The 22,665-nt window shown below is 40.8% G+C and overlaps 1 protein-coding gene across 2 annotated transcripts in view; it reads right to left on the reverse strand.

The window, feature by feature from the left end:
* raver2 (ribonucleoprotein, PTB-binding 2) overlaps window positions 1-22,665 on the reverse strand; it is a 90,428-nt gene that overhangs the window by 13,090 nt on the left and 54,673 nt on the right. For both annotated transcript variants that reach the window (XM_085436961.1, XM_085436960.1), the window contains exons 4-6: window positions 22,252-22,416; window positions 6,940-7,131; window positions 1,334-1,454 (exon numbers count right to left, since the gene is read on the reverse strand). In XM_085436961.1, the coding sequence (XP_085293087.1) occupies window positions 1,334-1,454; window positions 6,940-7,131; window positions 22,252-22,416 (478 nt within the window). The remainder of the gene's footprint in view (window positions 1-1,333; window positions 1,455-6,939; window positions 7,132-22,251; window positions 22,417-22,665) is intronic.

Below are 22,665 nucleotides of genomic sequence, written 5' to 3' on the forward strand. Positions count from 1 at the left end.
CCAACATCAAGATGAGCAGTTACAAGGTTCAGTTACTATAATTATTAAGTGTTAGCAGTTATTTTATACTTATACTTAAAATTTTCTGGGGAAAATACTGCCTAGGCTATTTTCATGCTTACATTTGAAAATGCTCATCAGCTAGTTACATTTATAAATGCTGCCAACTGCATGCTTTTTCTAAATTGATAGAAATATTGATACTGCATAGCATTCTTTAAATATTGTGACAAAATGATGAGCTTAAAAATCCCCCACCCATAATGCGGAAGCTCTTAATTAAAATTTTAATGCTAAAATACCATAATTTTTAAGTTTTATGGTTTTTCAAAAAAGCTGAAAAAATAGTAAACCAACTGCAGAGGCTTCTGAGACCTGAAGCTTTTCCATTCCTGCTTGATGCAGGTTAAAAACATTCTGGGCATTTCATAATGCCCAGAATGTTTTTTAGATGAATGACAGCTGTGGACTTCAAGCAGACCAGTTTATCACCTGGAATCTTTCCCTGTGGAGCCATGCAGGTTCAATGTGAGGAGGATACATCTGGCACCATCTTATAGCATTAAGCAAACGTGTATGCACCAAAAAGCTGTTCTAAAGCTGTACATATCATTTCAGCATTAATAAGGCTTTGACAGATGTACAAGCTACCCATGTCATGTGAACTAATGCACCTGTACACCTACAAAGAAGCAGTCTTTTTCAGATTTGATTGGTCAGATGAAAGTATAGTTTTCCCCTTCAACTCACCTCAGTCTTTTATAGTGGAGGATGATGTTCATTTGTTTTTTAATTGCATTATAGAGTTTAAACTTTCATTTTCAGATGCCACAGCCTGCGTTCAGTGTTCCTGAGCCAATGCTTGGATTTCCAATTCACTGTCAGATAATCCACTATCCAGATGTTAGGTGTTTTTTTGTTTTTTTCCCAGCTGTACAACTTTTTCAATGTTGCCACAATCTCAGCTAGCATGTAGCATGCTATGCTAGCATGATATTTAAAGAGAAACCACTTAAAAAAATAAAACACCAGTTCTAACTCCTCATATGTTGCCTTTCTTTTTTAAATATATATATTTTTTAAAAAATCGAGAAACAGAACTTTCATCATACAATGTTTAAAAATTATTTTGGAAAAAGAATTCACAGGTTTTAGGCTGTAAATTTTGTGACACCCCATCCTCAGGATTTTCCCGCCCACTCAACGTTTTTAAGGAAATCATCATCATGCCAACACACTTACCAGGAACATAGGAACAGCCAGAAATACTTTTTACATATTTCTGTACAATACTTTCGTTTCACAGATTTGAAATGTAGACTATCCAGCATACCTCCTCTTTTCCCAGTGTGGTACGGTCTCATGAGTATCTGCAGAGCAGCGGGGTTCGTCATACTGGTCAGCAGCTGGGCCAAGTTTGGTTCTGGTAGCAAACCTTTCCTGTTACTCAGAATCTGGAGACAAAACAAAAAATACAAAAAGCAAGTGAGTGCAACAACACGTGACTAGATGTGTGCATGTGTGTATCTGTGTATGTGTGGAGTACAGTATCTGTTTTGATCTTGTCATTAGGAGCCCCTGATGGCTTAAGTAATCATTACACTAGCTTACATCATCAGGATATGGCTGCAATGTCAGCAGAGGGGAGACAAAAGAAAAAAGGCAAGAAAAAATATAAAAGGACAAAGCTGGGAAACGACAGCAGCAGGAGGGAGAGAAAGGACGGGGGAGAAAAACAAGGACGAGAAAGTGTCTGAAGGAAAAAATGTTTTTTAGAGACTTGGGAAGGCCACTTTTATTCACAAGTTTGTATCATATTTGAAAAACAGCTTTTTTCACAGTCTGCTGCTGTGCTGGAACTTGGCTAAAGACGCACATTATGACACATTACATGACTGCTGCCTTTCCAGCATCAAATTCTGTGCTGACACAAGATGACAGCTTATAGTGAGATGGCCAATATTTATTTATTTTTATTAAGGTTTCAGAGGGCGTTACGGTCGTTTCAAAAGAAACGGACACAAAGAACAATCTTTCAGAAAATGTCTGTCACACATGTAGTTTAGCTCACGGTTTGGGAGCGTCTGCCTTGAACTTAAATACGTCACTTCAAAAGAATATCTGATCAAAGCGCAGCTTTTTAAAATGTAATCCTGCGTCTTGTGCATGGCTTTCACAAATATATACATAACAAATAAGTCTGACGCAAGAATATCATCCTGTTATTATTTTCATTGAAATTTGTAAAGATGATTAGTAAATCATAGTACCGACAGAAAGCAATAAAATAAGGGAGAGGGGGAAGTTTGATATGCAATCGCCTAGATTGCTCATAGAAAACTGGACCTGCCAGTCTAAAAAGAAAAAGAAGAGACTCCATCTTAGGCCTGTGTAGCCTTTGGTGTTTATCAGAGCAGAGTTGTAAAAGAGGTATAAGCACCGTTGGCTCACAGCAAGAAAGTCCTAGGTGGCCTGTGCCTGTTTTCTTCCAGGAGGTCTGGTTTCTTCTGCCCTCATGCCAAGTTAATTCTCCTGTCAGTGTGAACTTCCACCAAGGCTTACAGCTGGAGCTTGTCCTCCAGCCCTGCACACTGCTTAGAATGAGTAAAATGCAGAGAGCAAATTTCTCTACAATAACACACTGACCCCACCCCTGACTGCTGTGGAATTCATTTGTTTAAAGTGCAACAGCTCTGCTTTTCCTAATCTTCTGTCATATGTACAATGGTGGATGTTCAACTGAGGCACATGGTTCCAGCTGTGAGCACAGAAGCCCCACCCACCAGCGGTTTAGGCCTTCTGTTTAGAAGGTGCAACCAATCAGGAAAAAACGTGATAAAGGGTGGGCTTAGAGGAGCTGCACCAAAGACCAGTGTAAGATTTACGAGGACTGTTTTGCATTACTACAGCTATAATATATATATATATATATTATATATATATATATACACACACACACATATACACACATATATATATTTGTATAAAACCTAACCCAAGTGCATTTTAGAACATTATGTTTAATTAAAGCTGAGCTTATCTCACACACAACACTTCTCAGAGTCGTTTTAAAATCTTGTTTTCTTTCCTATTGCCAATAAAGCTTCTATTTAATTTGACATTAAGCTAAATTTCCTGGATCTGAACAGTTCTCTGCTGACTTGCATTTAATCAAAGGAGTTACTGTAAGGCACATTACCCCAAATAAGAATTCAATTACTCATTATGCTGAGGAAATTTCATTCAACAGACTCAAATGAAATCCTATTGAATTAGACTGCGTCAAATCGAATGGAGCTGCCCGTGCTCTGGTAGATCCTCCTCAGCTCTGACAGTGTGGCGGCAGTACGCGCTCGCCGCCCTACAGACACGGCTATTTAAAACAACATTAGCAAGGATGGTGATGTTTCCTCTTCGCCTGCCCCGAGCTACAGCCTGACTTGAGCACAAGTCAACGTTGTTTCCTCTCTGTCGCATCCCGGAGCCGAGAGCTTTACTGACGGGGATGGGCTGCGTTTGACTCCGTCCTGTCAGCAAGTAAGGAAGAGGAGAGTCTAGTGCACACGTACACTATGTGTATTCGAATGTTCCGGTGAGGAAAACTATTGTTTGTGTGTGCGCGCGCGTATGTGTTGAACAAGGCCAGTCATAGCTGACAGCGTCTTTCAAGGGAAGAGAAGGAGGAGGAGGAGGAGAGCTCTCTCATTTCTTTTCTTTCTGCTGGAGAAAATGTCAGCATGCATCAGTCTGTTTGGCTACTGGCACAAAATCCAGCCACACACCCACACACTATAACACACACACAGACATGCCAGGGAGGTAAGGAAGCCGCGAAGAAGGGAAAGCGAGAAGTATCGTGTAAGGGGAAAAAAGGACGAAGGGAGAAGAAAGGAGGGAGGGAGGAGGCCATCTGGTCCTCAGCGTTCACACTCACACTCGCATCACACTAACTGGAGAAATGAGAGAATCGCCTCAGACAACTGTAGACAGGAGCAGGTCTCGAGCTCTTTCTGAAGATCTGATGTTGCTTTTACCAGCTGCTCACATTCACTGCAATAATGCTGAAGGGGCCTCGGGGCACTAATGTAACCTCACAGTCCTCACAGGATCTCTTTCTGTCTTACCTCTTTTTTTCTTCCCCTTTTTCTGGTCTCCTCCTCAAATCCCCCCCCCCCCCCCCCCTCTTTTTGTTTCTTTTACCAATTGCATGTCTTCCTTCCTCCTCAATCGCCCCTGTTAATTTATTCAAAAACACATTTTCCAGCCCATCCGTCACAGCTATAACCTCTTTACGTGCATCTGATAATTCACGCTCTGCAACAGCTGTGATGCCATCAGAGAAAGAGAGACTACAGCTTTTAGCTAAAGTGGAAATTTAGCACTTATAACAGCTCGATAAGGGCGATCCAAAGTATAGAGGACACCTGCGGCCAGCTTGTTGTTGCGCATCCAAGTTGCAAATAAATATTAATATCATTCAGAGACATAAAAAGATCAATAGATGAAATCTTGATGGAATCTTGAATTACACAAAATATATTCATGAAAACCTACGTGACATACTTCAAATACTGTAAAATGAAAAATCTTTAAGATGCTATTTCCCGACGAGCGCTATTTTACATCTTGTCCCATCATTCCTGTATTTTAAAACGTGATTACGGCTCCTCTGAGAACACTGATGAAAGCCCTGAAAACTCATCTCTCTTCATCAAAGTGACATATGTAGACGTTCAGCCTATGACAACGATCCCTCCAGGTCTTCAGCATGAGCCGCCATTAGTAGGTGCGAATCTGTGAAAATTGCTCCTCACCTCCAGCTCCACCAACGCATCCAACGCCCACCCGCAGCGAAGGCGGTAGCTGCTCACCTTCTATACAAATGTAGGTTTGATGTATTCTGATAACAATAATTATTCTCAAACCTGAGAAAAGAGAAAAGAGAGAACCACCTACAAGCTGACATACGAGGTAGTGATGTGTTTCATTTATCACTCTCTACTACACAGGAAACACATAAACAGATATAAAATATCATCAGTGTTTGTCTTAATGACATTATCAAGAATAATTATGTGTTGCTAATGCTGGATAATCCTTGCTCTTGATTGCAAGCTAGCAGGATACTAACCTGACTGAGGTTTGTTACATACGAAACTCTCTGAATCAAGTGATTCTGACGCAGTCATTGCTGCACTGCATGTCAAAAACAGTCAGTCACGGTGGTGACTGCTTATTTCATTCACGATATGTCTACTAGCATGAAATAAACACCATCTGGACCGCTCTTTAAGTAGCCATTAACCGCTTCCCTTCTCTGTCCCTAGATTCCTTCCATACCCACGTACACACAAACCTGTCAGGACTCAGTAGCTGTAGTAAATCGAGGTACCCACAGGGATTAGCAGGGACTCCTCCTTTTGGGAACTCTCACTTCTCACTTACTCTCACTCGCTGTATTTACATGCCGTGTGCGGGTTCGCTGGGTGCATCTGTTTGAATGGGTGCACGTATGAGTGTCATAGTGTGTCACTAGCTTGTGGTTTGGTTTATTTCAGGCTGCGGGAGACAGCGGAGGAGCCCAATCAGTCTATAGAACTATAATTATCATGTCAGTGCCTCTCTGCTACCACAGCTCTGTGTAGGAGGGGTATCACAGCTACAAAGACCTTCTCGGCTAGAGGGTGTTCGTGCATGTGCTCCACGTCAAACCTCGGTGTTTCTCAGCAGCGGATGTGCAAGAACCACCCGGCACTGGCATCACAATTAGATGGAAAAGTAGCTGTGAGCATATCCGCTCTTTTTTTGTTGTTTTTCCATGAAAAGTCCAGTGTGTCAGTGTTGTAGCATGTGGTCCTCCACGTATGAGGGAATGCTACAAAAATGAGACTACTGTGACATAACGTTTTAAAATTTGAAAGGATTTATGATAGGAAATAGCAAAGGGAATGTTTCAATTCATTTACAGTGACGGTGGGTTTGGAGGTTTAGGGGGTGTGGTAAGCTGATGATGGTCCAAATACAGCCAAGCAACATGGTAGAAATATTGATTCCTGGATGTGTCTGGAATCAGCTTTAACAGTAACTAAGATTTCTGCTACTGCCGGACTTGAGCTGCGGAGAGACGAGAGTCAAATCAGCGAATCGGATGATGAAATTCAAATGCATCGCACCTCAACGGTCCACCTGTGTCAGCTAAGTGGCAGTTAGTTGCCATGGTGACAGCATGTTATGTAACTATAACCAAGTGTCAAAAAGTGATGTGAACTGAGTTTGGCACTTGTTTTTCAAAACAGCTTATAATTCCACCTGGTTTAAAATCCCAGAGAGCCCTGATAACTTGCTCTATGCAGTAGAAAGAAAAAAAAATAAAGATTTTTCCTTTAATTTGGTGATAAAAACCATGCCCATAGATTAATAATTGTGGGCTCAGCAGCAGGTTAGAGATGGAAAAAATGTCAGAGAAATTTTCCAGCTTCTGTAGGTTAATTTGTTCACTTTAGCTCTGCACACTTCAAATGGCGTGAAAAAACCGAAAGCTCGCATTTTGCAAATCAGCCGGTCGTTTTGTGTTTAAATTGTGTTTTTATGTGGGGGCTGGGTGAAAACCTTTGCACATTTTTATGTGGAAGATATAACTGTGACATACTGACATATCCACACTAATAAATTGTGATTCATCTCTCATCGATTCTTCAAGTCTGTAATAAATACAGTACGGCTGGGGTTTATTCTAAATAACACTTTGGGCGGGTATATTACATTAAAACTGGTGGCTAGTGAACTGTTAAGATTGCTACTAAACCAATGCTGCCGCTAATATTAGCCTCTTCTTGCGTTAACAGAAGGCGACATTAAATGCCGTGTACTGCCGTCTGCGCTCTCTTCAGTACACTCTGTGATGCGTCTGTGATGCTGCTTTCTCCGTAATATACTCACCATACCCTGGGCAGCAATGAGTGCAGCCAAGGTGCTTCTCCCTGAGGTGCCAGGGGTACAGAGTGACAGACGGACCTCCTGTCCTCCCACCAGAGTTCGGTCCATCTCTATCAGCACAGCTTCTGCCTGCTCGGCGCTCTCATATTCCACCACGCCAAACCCTCGCACTGGACTGCCCTCATCCTGAGCAAGCTAGAAGAAACATGCATAAAAAGACAAAGCATTTATTCAGTAAGTCATTCTTTTAGATTTTTCTTCTGTGGCTGGGCACAGAAATGTGGGCTCTAATGTGAAAAATTATTTGAATTTCTTTTTTCCTCGTGTTTGATTCTTCATCTAAATTCCTAGTTGGCCGGCGAACCGGCAACGTCAAGACATTGGTATTGATCACATCCCACAAATTGTATAAACATGATGAATTGAGCTAATTTGTGCTTAAGGAGATCTGAAAAATCCCTATTGACACTTGTAAATGTGGAGCACTACAAAAACCAAAAGAAAAAAAGAAAAGAAAAAGAAAACAACTCGTATCTCGTGTTTTATTTTAGCTTCTTTTTTTTCTTTTCTTTTTTTTTACATGTCTTACGGGGGCAGAGTAGTCTTCTTATGCTCCCACTTATTACAAGGATTGCATTCATGCCATTATCAGATTTGTGCCTGATAATGGCATGCCTTTTGCAGATGCTCACCTGCTGGAGTGTCTGATTAAAAGCAGGCGCACTCCTGTCATGTTTGTTGTTCCTGTTAGTTCACAGGAATGCTCCAAATCTACTTAACAGGCTTTCACTAATATACAGTACACCTTTCCACTTCCAGGCATGCCACATTAGCTGTAAGATGTTAGAACTGTCTGCTCACTGGTGGGTTCAAAACATATGGAATAACCTGTCCTGGTTAAATGCACCCAGCAGGCTGGAGCGAGTTCCTTCAGGAGAAAGTGGGTCGAGTGATATAAGGGAGAAATGCCACCAGTAGCAAGAGCAATAGTCCAGCATAAAACCCAACATCAACTTCTGAAAACAACGTAAGTTCTGACACTACAAACTAACGTCATCAGCCCTTCAGACTTCAGCAATTATCTGTAGGAATAAAAAATTAATACGCCACCACTGCAGCATTATCGCCAAGAGCTGTTTAATGAAGTAAATGTATTTTAAAGTGGATTTTTTTTTTCAGTACGCAAAAGAAAATTTACTGACTTCTTATCAGCCAGTATCAGCTGCTTACTGCTTGATAGGTGTGCCCCCCTCCCCCTCACCAGAGACCTAAAAATACTTGCATTTACTATCTTTTAATAAATCATCGGGGCAAACAAAGGAGGTCAGACACGTTTTTATATCTGCACGTTCTCGGCACCATCTAGGAATAGCAATATCATTCATCTAGAAGACTGATTGGCAAAACACAATCTTCTCCAGTGGCAGTTATCTGTGCAGCCCAAGCTACCGTCATGATGCACTTTGACTAAGAAAATGAGAAGCCAACATGAGAGGCTGCAAAGACTGCAAAGTTATCCGAATCCTAATCCGCCCAATGTTTTCAGAGAGTTTTAGACTAACAAATGCACAAATTCATGCATGTATGGGTTTTTTTCTGTGCATGACTGACAGACAGGGAAGTGACAGATAACAGTGGAGTGGAGGTAGAAGTGCTTCTCTCAGCTTCTTTTGTCAAAAAGGATAGATAAAGAAATGACATGATGTAAAAGATACATCCTTTTGCTCTTCCTACACCGCTTCAGGGATGTGCACATAGATAGAGATACACACAAACACAACCTAACATAGTGTCTGTGGAAAAGACAGCTCCAAACTACAATAATCTCCTACTTAGGAGCCGGATCGAATAATGGGCCTTTTTCAGCATATAAACTTGACAGAGCATTATTATCATACATTTATGGTCAGCAGTCAATAAAGACATGTCTCAGCGCTAGAGTGTCCTGCTGATAAAGACTGACTTCTCTGTCAAGAAGGCTGAGTCATTTCCATCTTCTGAGCTCAAGCTAAATAATGCAGGCAGGCTAATAGCTTATAGCTAATGGACTTTATCGGATAATGACTATGTCCACAAAGTAATGGCTTGTGGTTAAAACATACCACTTAACGTATTGTTAGCACTGGTTCGATTCATATGAAATACAGCAGGAATAAAAAGGACAGGAACTCAATTTAACTTCTCTCACATTTTAAAGGATGTGTGATCTGTTAGAGACCATTTGAAGGTTTGGTTTGCTAATACTTGCATCATCGCTGCTAAAGGTGCACAATTAGACACCAAAAAGGCAGTTTTCAAATAAATTCATCTTCATTCCAGACACGCACAAACAAAGAGAATTTCGTGGCACTGTTGGAAGTTAAATGCAGCGTTACTTGTAGTGTCTACAGAATATAAACAGCTGTGTTAAAAAAAAAATCTGCATATTCATAGACTCTGGATATTTCAGCCAAAGAGAAAAGCATATATAATTTCAGGAAGCTGCAACTATATAAATGAACACTTTTATGAGAAACCCTTATCTGATTTCTTATATTAATTTCCATATGGTGAAAGGAAGGTGCACTTTTGCATTCATTCGGTACATATTGTGTGGTTTGCTCCCGCTGAAATGCAGCATTTGTGATAGACTCTGGCCACATCTCCCCACTACTTTAAGCTGCAACCAAGTGATCAGCCAAAACATTACTGACCTTTTTACTCTGAAAAGTAAAGAAGGGGAAAATTGTGCAAAACAAAGCTGAAGAGCTATATTTGTGGTTCTCTTTGCACACAAGGTCGCATAAGAGCGTGTGAGTCATGGAGGCTTTTATATCAATCAACACAGTCTGTATCGCACAGGCCAAATGTATTTTGAAAGGTGCAGACGCTGTGAAATACCAATCATGTAGCAAGCAAAACAGCAGACCAATGTGAATACTGGTCCTTAGCCATAGCGTGAGATTTGTCGTGTTAATTGTGGATTAACGTTATTTTGTAGCGACTTTTATAGTACATCAGCACAATGTTGTTAATGAGTGAAGTCAGCTTTGGTTTCTTTTGAGAAAGTAGCATAACTGTGAGGTTGGAGTAATTTCTATGGAAGGATGTAATCTGTGGGCATCTTTCTCACCCTCAACCGGTTGCAGCAGATGGCTGCTCCTCCCTGATCCTGGTTCTACCAGGTTTCTTCCTGTTAAAAAAGGGAGTTTCTTCTTTTCATTGTCACCAAGTGCTTTTGGGGGTTTTCTCTTTATCCAGCTTTGTCACATTAGCATCAGTCTTCTTGGAATTTTTATTTTTTGAATCTCTACTGGAAGCAGTTCTAGATGTGACACCATCACAACACTGGTGGAAAAGCCCTGGCTACTCTCTTATAATGTTGCAATAAACTCTGATCTTGAGGGTATGAAAGTCAATAAATCCAAAGTCCAAGTGACAAATTTCTAATGTGAGAGCAATGAAAAAGTCCTTCAGGGTTAAACAAAGCAGAACGGGACAGAACAACAGAGACATTAATACGAATAATGATCAACAATCAGGCAGCAACAGCAGCGTGGAGCAGCAGGTGGTTTTAATGATACATGTTTGAAGGTAATACTTTCCATGAATTTGCTGCCTGAAATAATGCAATATTAAATACAAGCAGAGCTGGAAGAAAACAAGGAAGAAGGATGATCAACAGAAAATTAGCACCTATAATTTCAACTCATTTGGATGCTCATTGATTCAATGTTTCTCAACCAAATGTACCAGACATTTACTGCTTTGTACATTTGGATTCGTAGGTTTTCAGCTTGAAATTCTTAGATACTGGATGTCTGTTTATTTATTTATTTTTTTTTGGGGGGGGGGGGGGGGGGGGGGGGGGTTAGTATTTTCTGACATTTTAAGGTAAACCATTGTTTGAATACTGAAGAAATACATTATTCAGCCTATTTCACCTTCCAGGGCTAATAAAAGGAAAGCCGTTCAGAAAGTTGAGTTAAACATTAGGAAGACATCTTCAGCAATAAATTAAAAATAAAATACAATCAATTCAATTAAATGCAGCTTTTGCTAATGTTTTACCACTGTTCGCCAAGAGGTGAAGATATCTGAGTTTTCTCAAGTCGCAGTTTTGACCTCTAAGGGCCAGCATATGAATCGAAGTACATGACTAAGGTCTACACAGAAAAAAACCCCAATATGAATAAGTCTTCTGATGCCTCCACATACAGCATAAAATCAGGGAGGGTATAAGAATTCATACACAAAGGCTTTCACATGAAATGTGAGCAAATCAGAAACTTGATTATTTATTTTCAACTGCTGCAAACAGCTAAGGCATCAGCTAAACTCAGAAGAGTTTCAAACGCTGCGTTTACATTGCACATATGTACATTCAGTACTGTGCAAACGTTTTAGGCAGGTGTAAAAGAAAAAATGCTGTTTACAAAGAATGCTTTCAGAAATATAAATGGTTGTTTATTGGCCCCAAACGTATTCTGCAGCAGGACAACGACCAAAACATACAGCCAAAGTCATCAGAAGTACTGGAAGTGATGTTATGGCCCCATAGAGCACTGATCTCAACATCATCGAGTGTGTCTGGGATTACATGAAGAGACAGAAGGATTTGAGGAAGCGTACATCCGCAGAAGATCTGTGGTTAGTTCTCCAAGATGTTTGGAACAACCTACCAGCCAAGTTCCTTTGTTGTTGTCGTGTACCCAGAAGAAGAACTGATGCTGTTTTGAAGGCAAAGGTTGGTCACACCAAATATTGAATGATTTAGATTCATTCACTGCATGTTGTTGAAATAATTAACACTTCCATTTTTGTGCTGTATGTGAGTAGTTTATGAAATGATTCAATTTTTTCTTTCCTTTCTCTTTGTTGTAAAAATAAAGGAATTTTGAATCAGTGGAAAGCAAACGCATTTGTACTTTTTCAGCACGAACACTGACGCCTGTTAGCTTCAACACTCAATCAAGTGGCCCCTCCACTTCCTCCCACCTCTCATTCGTCTGCTGTTCCCTCCAGCCTGAACAGGGGGATGGAGAGATGGATGGTTGAATGAATGCAGGGAACACGAGAGGAATATGCACGTATGTGTGGAGGAGTAGGTCGATAGGCTATTATCATCAGCATATATTAAGCAAACTCCATGGAAATGACCGGAACCACTTTACCACTTGAGATATGGATGGATGGATGGGGGAGAGAGAGTGGGAGTGAGGAGGGAAAAGAAAGAAAGTAAGTGGCGGAGGAAGGGGACATAAAAGTGAGGCAGAAAACATCAGTGATTGATTAAGTGACTGATGGTTGAAGAGAATGAGGGGGGGTGGGCTGACAGAGAATATGAGCCAGAAAAGACAGGAAGAAAAACACATAAAAACTTGCTAACCATTATTTTTGTGTGGACACACACACACACACACACACGCACACACACACACACACACAGACACACACACACACACACACACACACACACACACACACACACGGGTATTCATAGCTTGTGAATCTAATTCAGCGGCCCCTTTTTGCGCCACAGACCAGTTTATGTCCCCCAATATTTTCACGGACCAGCCTTTAAGGTGTCGTGGATAAATACAGCAAAATAAAACCAGTACCGGTACCAAAAAAAGATTTATTCATAACACACGGGAAGAGACACTGGGAAACTGAGTTAACGATAAAAACCGATAAAAACCCTGAAAACTATAAATTTCACACCCGAGCCTCAACTCTCACGGCCCGGTACCAAATGACTCACGGACCGGCCCGGGGGTTGGGGACCGCCGATCTAATTGACATAATGCTTTCTCTAGCCCTTACCTAACCATAACCCAAATGTAACCCTGATACTAAAGCCACATTTTGAGTCTTAAAAATGCCTTCAAACTCATGGGGACCAGGATTTTGGTCCCCATGAGGTGTGTTGATCCCCACAAGTATAGTAAACTTCCAATTTTTGGTCCCCACAATGATATGAATACACACTCTCACACACACACACACGAGTGGAAGTGGGTAAACTGTGAAACAAACATTATATATCAAATTGGATTCTGTGAAAATGGCATTCAGACTGTCATCAACTTGTGTTTGTGAGCGCGTTCGTGAGCAAGGATGCAAAGACTGAGTGAGCTTCTCCCTTAATTTTTTTTCTCCGACTGCACTCACACAACAGAAGACTGGAATATATAAAACATTCAATCATTATTTGAATCTGCACAATTATGCAAATTTAAAATGGGCTTGTGCGTACTGTATCTGAGCCTTGTGGATGCCAGTTGTCATTTAGCTCTCTTTCTCTCTCTGTTTCCATGTGTACAGTCTCTTTAAAAACCCAACACCCCTCCAACAAAGACCATAATTTCTGGATCATGGTTTGAAGATTGAAATGTCCTCTTACTGCAGGAGTGTTCACATTAAGACTACTGTACAGAGAAAGACAAAAAACAAAAATATTTCTGATCTAATGTCAAGTTTCCCAGATTTTCCTTCAAAATTATGCTTTAAATGCCTTTGGATGATTAAAAAAAACCCAAAACAGATTTAAGATGGAAATCAGAAACTGTTTGCATTGCAATGATCCTTTTTTCTGTTTTTTTCCTATCACGTGTGGCTCTACCTTGTCCTCAAGGCAGACTTTGAGAACATTAAAGAGTAATTATATGAGCAAATTTAGCACTTCGTGCTTCATCCTCCAAATTATTCTTGATGCAAATCAAAAACAGATTGGCCCAGAAGAAACTCCTTCTCCTGCAATATGCAATTACCCTGTACCAGTCTAATTAGCACATTTTTTTCCACACGTTGGCCAATAGGTAGTTATGTTTGAATAACAGATTACGCTAACCCACTGCACAAACTCAAGTCCAGGGAAAATATGGATTTTTGACTAAAAGCACAGTTTTCTTTGAGCGGTGCATAAAAGCCAAACTGTGATGCATAAGCCTTCAAATTTCACTTGCATGCAATACGCTTAGAGTTTTCATCTTTATGTGTCGGAAATCATCATCACTGCATGCACTGACATGTTTGTTTTGATGCTGTTTAATCAGAAAATGAGGCATACTCTCACCAGTCACTTTATTCGGTGACCCGGTTCAAGTGCTTAATACAAATATCTAATCAGCCAATCACATGATCTTTCTTTTAAGCCACACATTGGAAATCTTATAAAAAACATTCAGATTAAAAGTAAGGTGTGAAAAAACAATTTGTTGCTGCCACCTTCTTACATCACATTGATTATGGTGACATTATTTGAGGTATTTTCTTACAATGCTCCTTATACTTGGAACAAATTACAACAGGATTTGAAGCTGTGCAGCTTAACTGAACTGAAGGGCTTTAAACCAATTTTAAGGACAACAGAGAAAGCATCATTGGATGTCTGTTCATGTTCTTGTGGTATTGTTACTGTCTTTTATTTTATTTTCAGGTGCAATTTTTTTGTATGAATTGTAACAACTACAGTATGTTTTAACATGTTGTCATTTTGTATGGATATTTAAAACGGGTCGCTCTTAAAAATGAGACCTCGTGTCTCAATGAGATTTACCTGTATAAATAAAGGTGAAAATAAAAAACATGAGAGAAACTGAATTAGGCATATAGGTGCACTCAAGATGACCTGCGTGGAAGTTGATGTCAGACAGGCTGGTCTGAGTATCTCAGAAACAGCTGATCTACTCTCACACAACTATCTATAGGGGGAAAAAAGAAAAAAGAAAGAAATAGGAAAACACTGGAGTGAACAGCCGTTCTCTGGGTAAAAATGCCTTGTAGATGCCAGAAGTGAGAGGAGAATGCCCAACAGATGGTTTTGAGCGAACAAAAAGGTAACAGTAAATCAAAAACCCCTCAGTACAACTAAGTTATGCAGAAGAGCATCTTTGAACCCACAACTGAACCTTGAAGCAGATGGGTTACAGCAGCAGAAGCCACACCAGTTGCCCTCATGTCAGTAACTGTAAGAACAGGGATGGGATTACGGAAAATGAACATCAGAAGACGGGAAACCCGTTGTCTGGTGTGATGATTCTTGTTTTCTGCTATCAGATCCAGAGAGTAGGGTTAACATAACATGAAAGCATGGTTCCAACCTAGCCTTATATCAAGGCTAGTAGCAGTGGTGTAATGATGTGGGAGATAACTTTCGTAGCACACTTTGGGCCCTTTAGTATGAATTGAGCATGGTTTGCATTTCACAGCCTACCTGAGTCTTGCTGACCATGTGACCATATGAGCAGTCTTCTGACGGCTGCTACCAGCAGGACAACGTACCACGTCAAAGCTCACGTCATCTCACACTGGTTCACTATACTCAAGTGGCCTCCACAGTTACTAGACCTGCAGTGGAGCACCTTTGGGATGTGGTGGAACAGGACATGTGTGCAAAGAATTAAGGTAGTTCTCAAGGCAAAAGGAGGTACAGCCTACAACTAGTAAGGCACACTAATAATGGGACTGTAAGTGTATATTTAAACTACTACGCAACATACAACATATTCATGCGAAAAAAAAGACACCATGTCTAAGCGAAACGATAAAAGGAATATAAATGCAATATGGCTGAAAATCACACTTACAGCATTTTGTTACATGAAGCACTCTCGTCTTATACTCAAACATTCCTTACTAGCCAGGGTTTTGACAGCATAATCAGGCATCTATGCTAAATGAGTCAAGCCAAAGTGCTGTGGCACTTGAGGCAACTTCAGTTTCAGCATAATTAACAGCAGCTGATGACTCTTTTTTTTTTTTAACTTGTTCAGTACGACAGCAAATTTTCACAAAGATATGAAGCACTAAAGGCTGAGTTTTCAAGTGGGAATCTACATGTAAAGGGATGCTGCTGATTGAGAACAGCATTTTCCATCATGACATGTTGGATTTTATTTGTTCTTGTTATTTGTTACAGATCTTCAGTTGTATTATTGGTGCTTTGTGTATAATAAGGTCCATTACAAAAAACACTCACTTCTAACCTAAAAAACTCTTCATGCACCTTAAATAACATATCCAACAGGAACAGAAAGTTCGTCCATAGTCAGCACGTCAAACTGAAAAACAAAATGTTGGGGGACCCAAACTGCCCTCTTGTTGCTACACATTGACACTTACGACAGACATGGCACATGTTGTAAATGTGAGCGATTTATGATTGATTGTTAACAAACACGTAGTCTGTTATGTGTTGTGACCAAGTCATGACACACATCTTTGACTCAACAGATCTCTAAAACTTATTTGGATGTACACAGATGTAATGCTTTGGTGCTTCCATGCTGATGGTTTTGTATTTTTATTCTGTTCTTAATGTTAAGCGCTTTGCTCAGCACTTGCTTTATAAAAGAGTTGACTTGGCTGGCAGCTCTGCATTGAAGAAGCCTAGAGTGCAGAGAGTTCTGGCAGGAAATTCTTGCTCACTCATGTCTGTATCTCAACTTGCTGTGCTAAACTTTTCAGTTTTATTTAATTTCATTATATGATGCCAGTTGAAAACTGGTTCATCATTATTCTTACTTTTTCAAGTCATCTGCTGCGTTTTTTCTTATTTGTCTAAACTTTTTTCCACTGTATTTACTGATATGTTGCATTACTAATATCTTACTGATTTTTCTTTATTGACTTTTCAGATCATCAACAGGGAATAATAAACAATCCACATCTGAGTGTGGTTATTTATATATCTATCAAGCGTCTGGTCAGGGTAATATATGGGTTTTGATTAGTCCATGTGATGTGACCATGTGACCAACAACATGTGATTCAAGACTACACTGCATTATTATCAGATGAAGAGCAGAAGTGCTTGAACTGTTTCATCTACCAAAATCAGAATCAGAATACTTTAATAATCTCTGAAGAAATGATGTGGTTACAGTTGCTCCAAGGCAACAACAGTAACAGACTGAACTAAATTAAATAATACAATATATCACAAAATATAAGAGATGGCTATAATATATACAAATAGCTCAATTATAATTATAAATGGGCAGCACGGTGGCACGGTGGTTAGCACTGTTGCCGCACAGCAAGAAGGTCCTGAGTTCAATTCCACCATTAGGCCGGGGTCTTTCTATGTGGAGTTTGCATGTTCTCCCCGTGTTTGCGTGGGTTCCCTTTGAGTACTCTGGCTTCCTCCCACCATCCAAAGACAAGCAGTTAGTGGGGATAGGTTAATTGGTTAATCCAAATTGCCCATAGGTGTGAATGCTGGAGTGAATGTGAGCGAGAATGGTTGTCTGTCTCTGTGTGTTGGCCCTGTGATAGACCGGTGACCTGTCCAGAGTGTACCCCGCCTCTCGCCCTATGACAGCTGGAATAGGCTCCAGCGACCCTGAAAAGGATAAGTGGAAGCGAATGGATGGATGGATAATTATAAATATCCAGAAAAGATGCAACAAAGAGGTAAAACTACAGAATGAGAGCTGCTGATTTTCTCAAGGTAAAGACTCTTCACTATTTATGAGAGAAGACCAATCCAAGAACTCCCTTTTAACAGGAAGAGACTTCCAGCACAAAATGACTCGTGGATGAGTAACCATCTGCTGTTTGGAGTTGGGGTTGAGTGAAAAGAGAAGGAAAAAAATCCCATTGCATTAACATGTGCCAATGGACTGCCTGGAATCTCAGTATCATCAGTACAACAGGAGAAACGGCAAATACGAATTTAAAGCGGATTCACTGAATTAATGCTGTCAAGCTCAATACTGCAAAGACACCTTAAAAACAATTTTTAAAAAAAGCAGTTGCCTGTCTACTCTTAAATGATGTTACTATACATGTGACTGTGCATGTGTGTGCACGCATAGCTAGCAATCACTGTGTCCGACAGCTCTTGACCTCCAGTCGTGGTCCCCAGCAAAGCGATGCAGAATGCATCACTGGCAGGGCTCAGGCTCGGGGGAGCACCTGTCAGTTTGTCGGTGTGTGTTTGTGTGTGCGTGCGTGTGTGTGCGTGTGTGTGTGACACAGTTTAAATGGTCACGTCAGTTGTCGGAACAGAGTGATGAGGTCAGGACAGCCCTGTCACAGCTGTCTTTGAAGAGAGGTACATGGCCTATCACAGTGACAGCTTTAAGTGCAAATGTCTTTATGACGAGTGCTGGACAACGAAGGGAGAGGTGGAGTTAATCTAAGTAAGCCTCCATTAAAAAAAAAGGGGGGAAAAAGAACGCTTGTGGTGTACTTCTGCTAAATCGAATGATTTCACAGATTTATCGTCACCTTTGTGTGCAGCGGGAAGACGTCACTGAATGAGATCATCTTTTCAAATAAAACTTTGAAACACTGCGTTTCACCAAAGGGGGTTAATAATTGTGTCAAGAATCTTATGATTGTACTTGGAAAGATTAATTAGCTCTACAAAAGCAAGTGCCAGTGATTGAGAGAGTAAAAGAGTACATATTCAAAATCAGCTAAATTAGCTCTTTTTTTCTCCCCTGTTGTACTAAATAAGGCAACTGTCTGGCTCCCGACAGCAAAAGAAAACTCATTATTTTCATTTCCATTTTTCTGGTTGATTGTCAACAAAGCTGAAGGTGCCTTGGGGATTTTTCTTCTAAAAAACAAAAAAGAAAAAAAAGTTAAAAGTGGCCGAAAAGCACAAGAAGTGCTCATATCCATCCTCATAAAACACGTATCATGAAAGCTCAGATCCACGTTCACCGCTTTGCTGTTAACTTCTCGGCTTTTGTTCTGACATTGCTGCACATCACCACCATCTGTATCACTTATACACCACTGATAGTGCAGATTTTGCTTTTTTGTTTGTTTGGTTGGGGGTTTTTTTGGAGGGGGGGGGTTAGGTTGGCACTAGTATGATGCTTTGCTGTGTCCGTACTCATCTAACACTGCTCTGAAGAAATTACTTTTTTGCAGCAATTTATTTCTGCACTGCTTTAAACCATCCATCCATCAATCTTAATCAAACCACTGGAAGTTATATCCTGACCTGAAAGAAAAATCAAAGGTCTTAAAACAGAACTTGTCCACTCTTTGAAAGACATTTTTATGTAACATTTGTTCTTTTTTTGTCTCCTGCCTATAAATGTGAGTATTCAACTTGCTCCTAGTCATCATTATTACATCAATAGTTGCATATATGCCACCAGTCGTCTTCCTTTGATTGGCATCATACGCCTCTTCGCTATTTCACCTCATCGCTCCACGTCTCGCTGTCCTTCTATTATGCCTGACACTGTCGGCTCTCCTCCTTCACTCCATCCTCTCTCTAATAGTTCTGGCATTCTTAGCGCCGTCCTCCTTTACTCCCATCCCTCCTTCCATTTCCAACCTGCCGTCCTTTCCTCTAATATGGTTGACATTCTTTACTTTCTCTTCCTTCCATTTCTCCTGGCTGACTCAAGCTAAAGTGCTGCCTGGAGGGCCCTTTCATGGGTAGCAGAATTATAACGCTCGGGACCAAGGCCACAGGTTAAGTGCACGCCGAAGAAAGAAAAAGTGACATAAGGGCTGAGTTCTACTTATGTGCACAGAGGAGGAGGACGGTTTATGCAAGGTGAACTGGAGCTGCTGGCAGTGAGGCATTAGGGAATCATCTTAAACAAATAAATATGCAACAAACAAAATGACCAACTCAGAACAGCTCCTCTTCTATTCTGCAGACAGCACTGATCTCTGACCTGTACAGAAACACATTCAGTATATTGACATTATTAAGTATTAATATCTATGTTATCTCTCTCTTGTAGAGTCTCTCTTGGCTCTTGATGGAGGTGGTCGCATCTTTCTCTCTGTCCCTCCCTTTTATTTCCTGCTTGGCTTCTTTGTCCTTGTCTAGTCTTGTCTAACTCTTAGAGACTCTCTCAGTCTTGTTCTCTGTAAACAAGAAATTATGGATTTGATCAACTGGTCTCTTTTTCGCCCTAAACCAAACCCAAACAACCACTAATTACATGCAGCCTCACCTCACTAGCTGGAAGCTCCAGGGCGGAAGCAGGAACAACAAATTCTCCCAGATCACAAGACGGTGTATGACCCTATCCTCCTACTTCCTCGGACCGGACGGCTGTTGTGTACATCGGCTCTGTCCAATACCCCCTCCCCTGTCACAAGTCGCATGTTTTTTATGTTGTTATGTTGTAAGGTGTGAAGATTCATGTGCTTCATTGTGCTGAGGGTTTTTATTCTATTCTCAAACTGCTCTCCCATAAGGAGCTCAGTCTGGATGGAGTTCTTATTTTTCCCTCCTCTTCCCTCATGTATTTATGTATTTCATTGTTTTTTTACCATCATACATCTCTCTGACCTGTCTTACCAACGTCATGTTTGTGCAATGTATGTACGACGGTCGGAAGGGGTCCTATTTCAACTCTGTGTTCGTGTAACATTGCTAGTAACAATTAAACGGCTCAATCTCAATCAATTATGCTACGCAGTCAAACAGGGAAAACTGTGGTTGGAGACTGCAGCATGACCAAAATTATGGCGACCGTGTACATGCATACATGCAGTCTCCTGACAATAAACAGCGATACAGGTGAAAACTGCACATCTGTTGATGAAAAAGTCCCCATTAACTACTTATATTCAGAGTTTAGCCAGACTGATCGCAATGTGCTGGCAATCTGTCCGCATTTATAGGTTGCCTACCACCAGGTGACCTGTGGAATCACATGGTGATTGAAAGTGGTCGCTCAGGTATTGGGGGTGTTGCAGGGCCAATCAGCTGCTCAGCTCACCTGTTTCCAAGTGGTTGCTGCGTGTGACATAATTGAATGGAATCACCGGGCAACCGCTGATATTTCTCAGTCAAACGGAGGTTGCCGTCCTATTTCTACTTTAGTGTGAATGAGCTATTATGCATAAGCAAGACTAGCTAGCTAGCAACGGGAGCCAAACTAGCTACAGAGATTCTACAACCTTACCATGGTACCACGCTAAAGGTTTTATCAGGCATGCAGCATGACTAAAGGCATGGCAATGTCTGTCAACCAGTGCATCATTTACTAAAATCTGGTAAAGAAACGCACAACCTAAGTATTGATTTTTCTTGTAACATCACTACCAGGAAGGCATCAGAGAACCAAACCTGCTTGGCATTCACAGCTAGGATTGTGAATGTGGAAAACATACCTGTTAAATGTTAAACAGTAACATCACTGCATCATTGCTGTGCCTCAGCAGACTATGACTAAACCACTAATATGACTGTAGACTGCCCGAATCCATTCACCACAGTCACTATAAGCAAAAAAGGATGAAATAAAAATGCCAGTCAGGTTGCAATTTCTATTCATGTGTGTTCTGACTCATATATCTCACAGTTCCTGAGGTTTAGAGTTGAATATCACAGTAAGGTGACCTTATGACCATAAATAAACAAATAAAAGAAAGAACTCTTGGGCGTTCCGATATCGCTTTTCAATATTGAAACAAAGATATTATCCATACAGACAAATGGCAAACACACAGGCCTAATACATGCCCATCTCTGCCATAAGGAAAGAGATATAATAAATACTATCATTAACATTACACTAGCAAATAATGGCATGCACATTTTTCATATTTCTGTACATGTTTTCTTTGCATCCTAATAGATGGTGCAGAGCATTTCATAAGCTCTTATCCTGAAATATTCTGGTGCATACATGGTGAAATGCAATAATACAACTGCTCTGAAGCACATAATGTACTGTACATAAAAAAATGCTGAACTATAGGTCAAAGCCTGCTGGCTTTGCAACAGTGAAGCAACATGAGCTAAACACCCACAAAGCATCATGGGACTAGGATGATGTGGGTGTATTGATTTCTATGTGGGAGTGGGGCAGAGGGGTGGAGCTAAAACTGGAAATGCAGTAGATGACAGATGCCGATTGTGTGAACTTTAAATGGGCATGTGGGGGAGGAGTGGATGTAATGGAGCAGGGCGAACGGCGCAAGTGAAAAAAAAGACAGATCAGAGTGGGATGGAAGGAGGGAGGGATGGAGTTGAGGGGTGGGGCCGGTATCACAGTTACCACACCTCACCATAGAGACGGTTGCTTAGTGATACGGCGAGGCTGACCAACACCGATGCTGACCGCTGAATTTTATGTCAGCACCTCTCACCTGGAGGTGTTCTTGTAATAAAGGTGTGTGTGTGAACCGAATGTTTCATATGTCATAATGAGATGAACATTCATATGTAAAGTCCTTTCAGCTTCTGCACAATATTAAGCTCTGAGAAAAAAAATGGGGAGATATTGATTTCAAGCTCTGTTTACAACTGAGTTGTACTTGCTAAATCAGTCCATGATCAGCACTTTTACACTGAAACAGCAAAAATGAATAGTTTTCTGTGCACTGTGATCTCACCTGGCAGAAAACGGGTTTATACGTGTCGGAAAAGAGCTGGGTTAGCTCCTCAGAGTCACAGAGGTCCAGGGGCAGTCTGTCCACGCACAGACACTTGGAGTGCAGGTTTTCCTCCTGGCTCAGCTGGTTGACGTCCATCCACTGCACCATTAGCGAGCGATCCCCCTGCAACAAGCACCAGTGAGACGCAGAGTCAGACAGTAAGGCAACGCTAGGTCTACTTATTTGCCAAGCGCATTTGGTGACACTATACTGCAAAATAAAAATGTTTGTATTGTACTCAATTAGTCATGGTTACACTTTGTGGATTGTCCCTGTGCAGTTATCCCACAGAGAGTACAGCGCTATTTGTACATGTCTACTTTACTTTCAATTGGAAAAAAAAAAGAGTCTGTTTGTGTTTTTACAACACAT

The sequence above is a fragment of the Copadichromis virginalis genome, linkage group LG17, assembly GCF_057382275.1.
Source record: "Copadichromis virginalis isolate Kocher_CV1m ecotype Utaka linkage group LG17, C_Virginalis_male_GT1.1, whole genome shotgun sequence".
NCBI lineage: Eukaryota > Metazoa > Chordata > Actinopteri > Cichliformes > Cichlidae > Copadichromis > Copadichromis virginalis.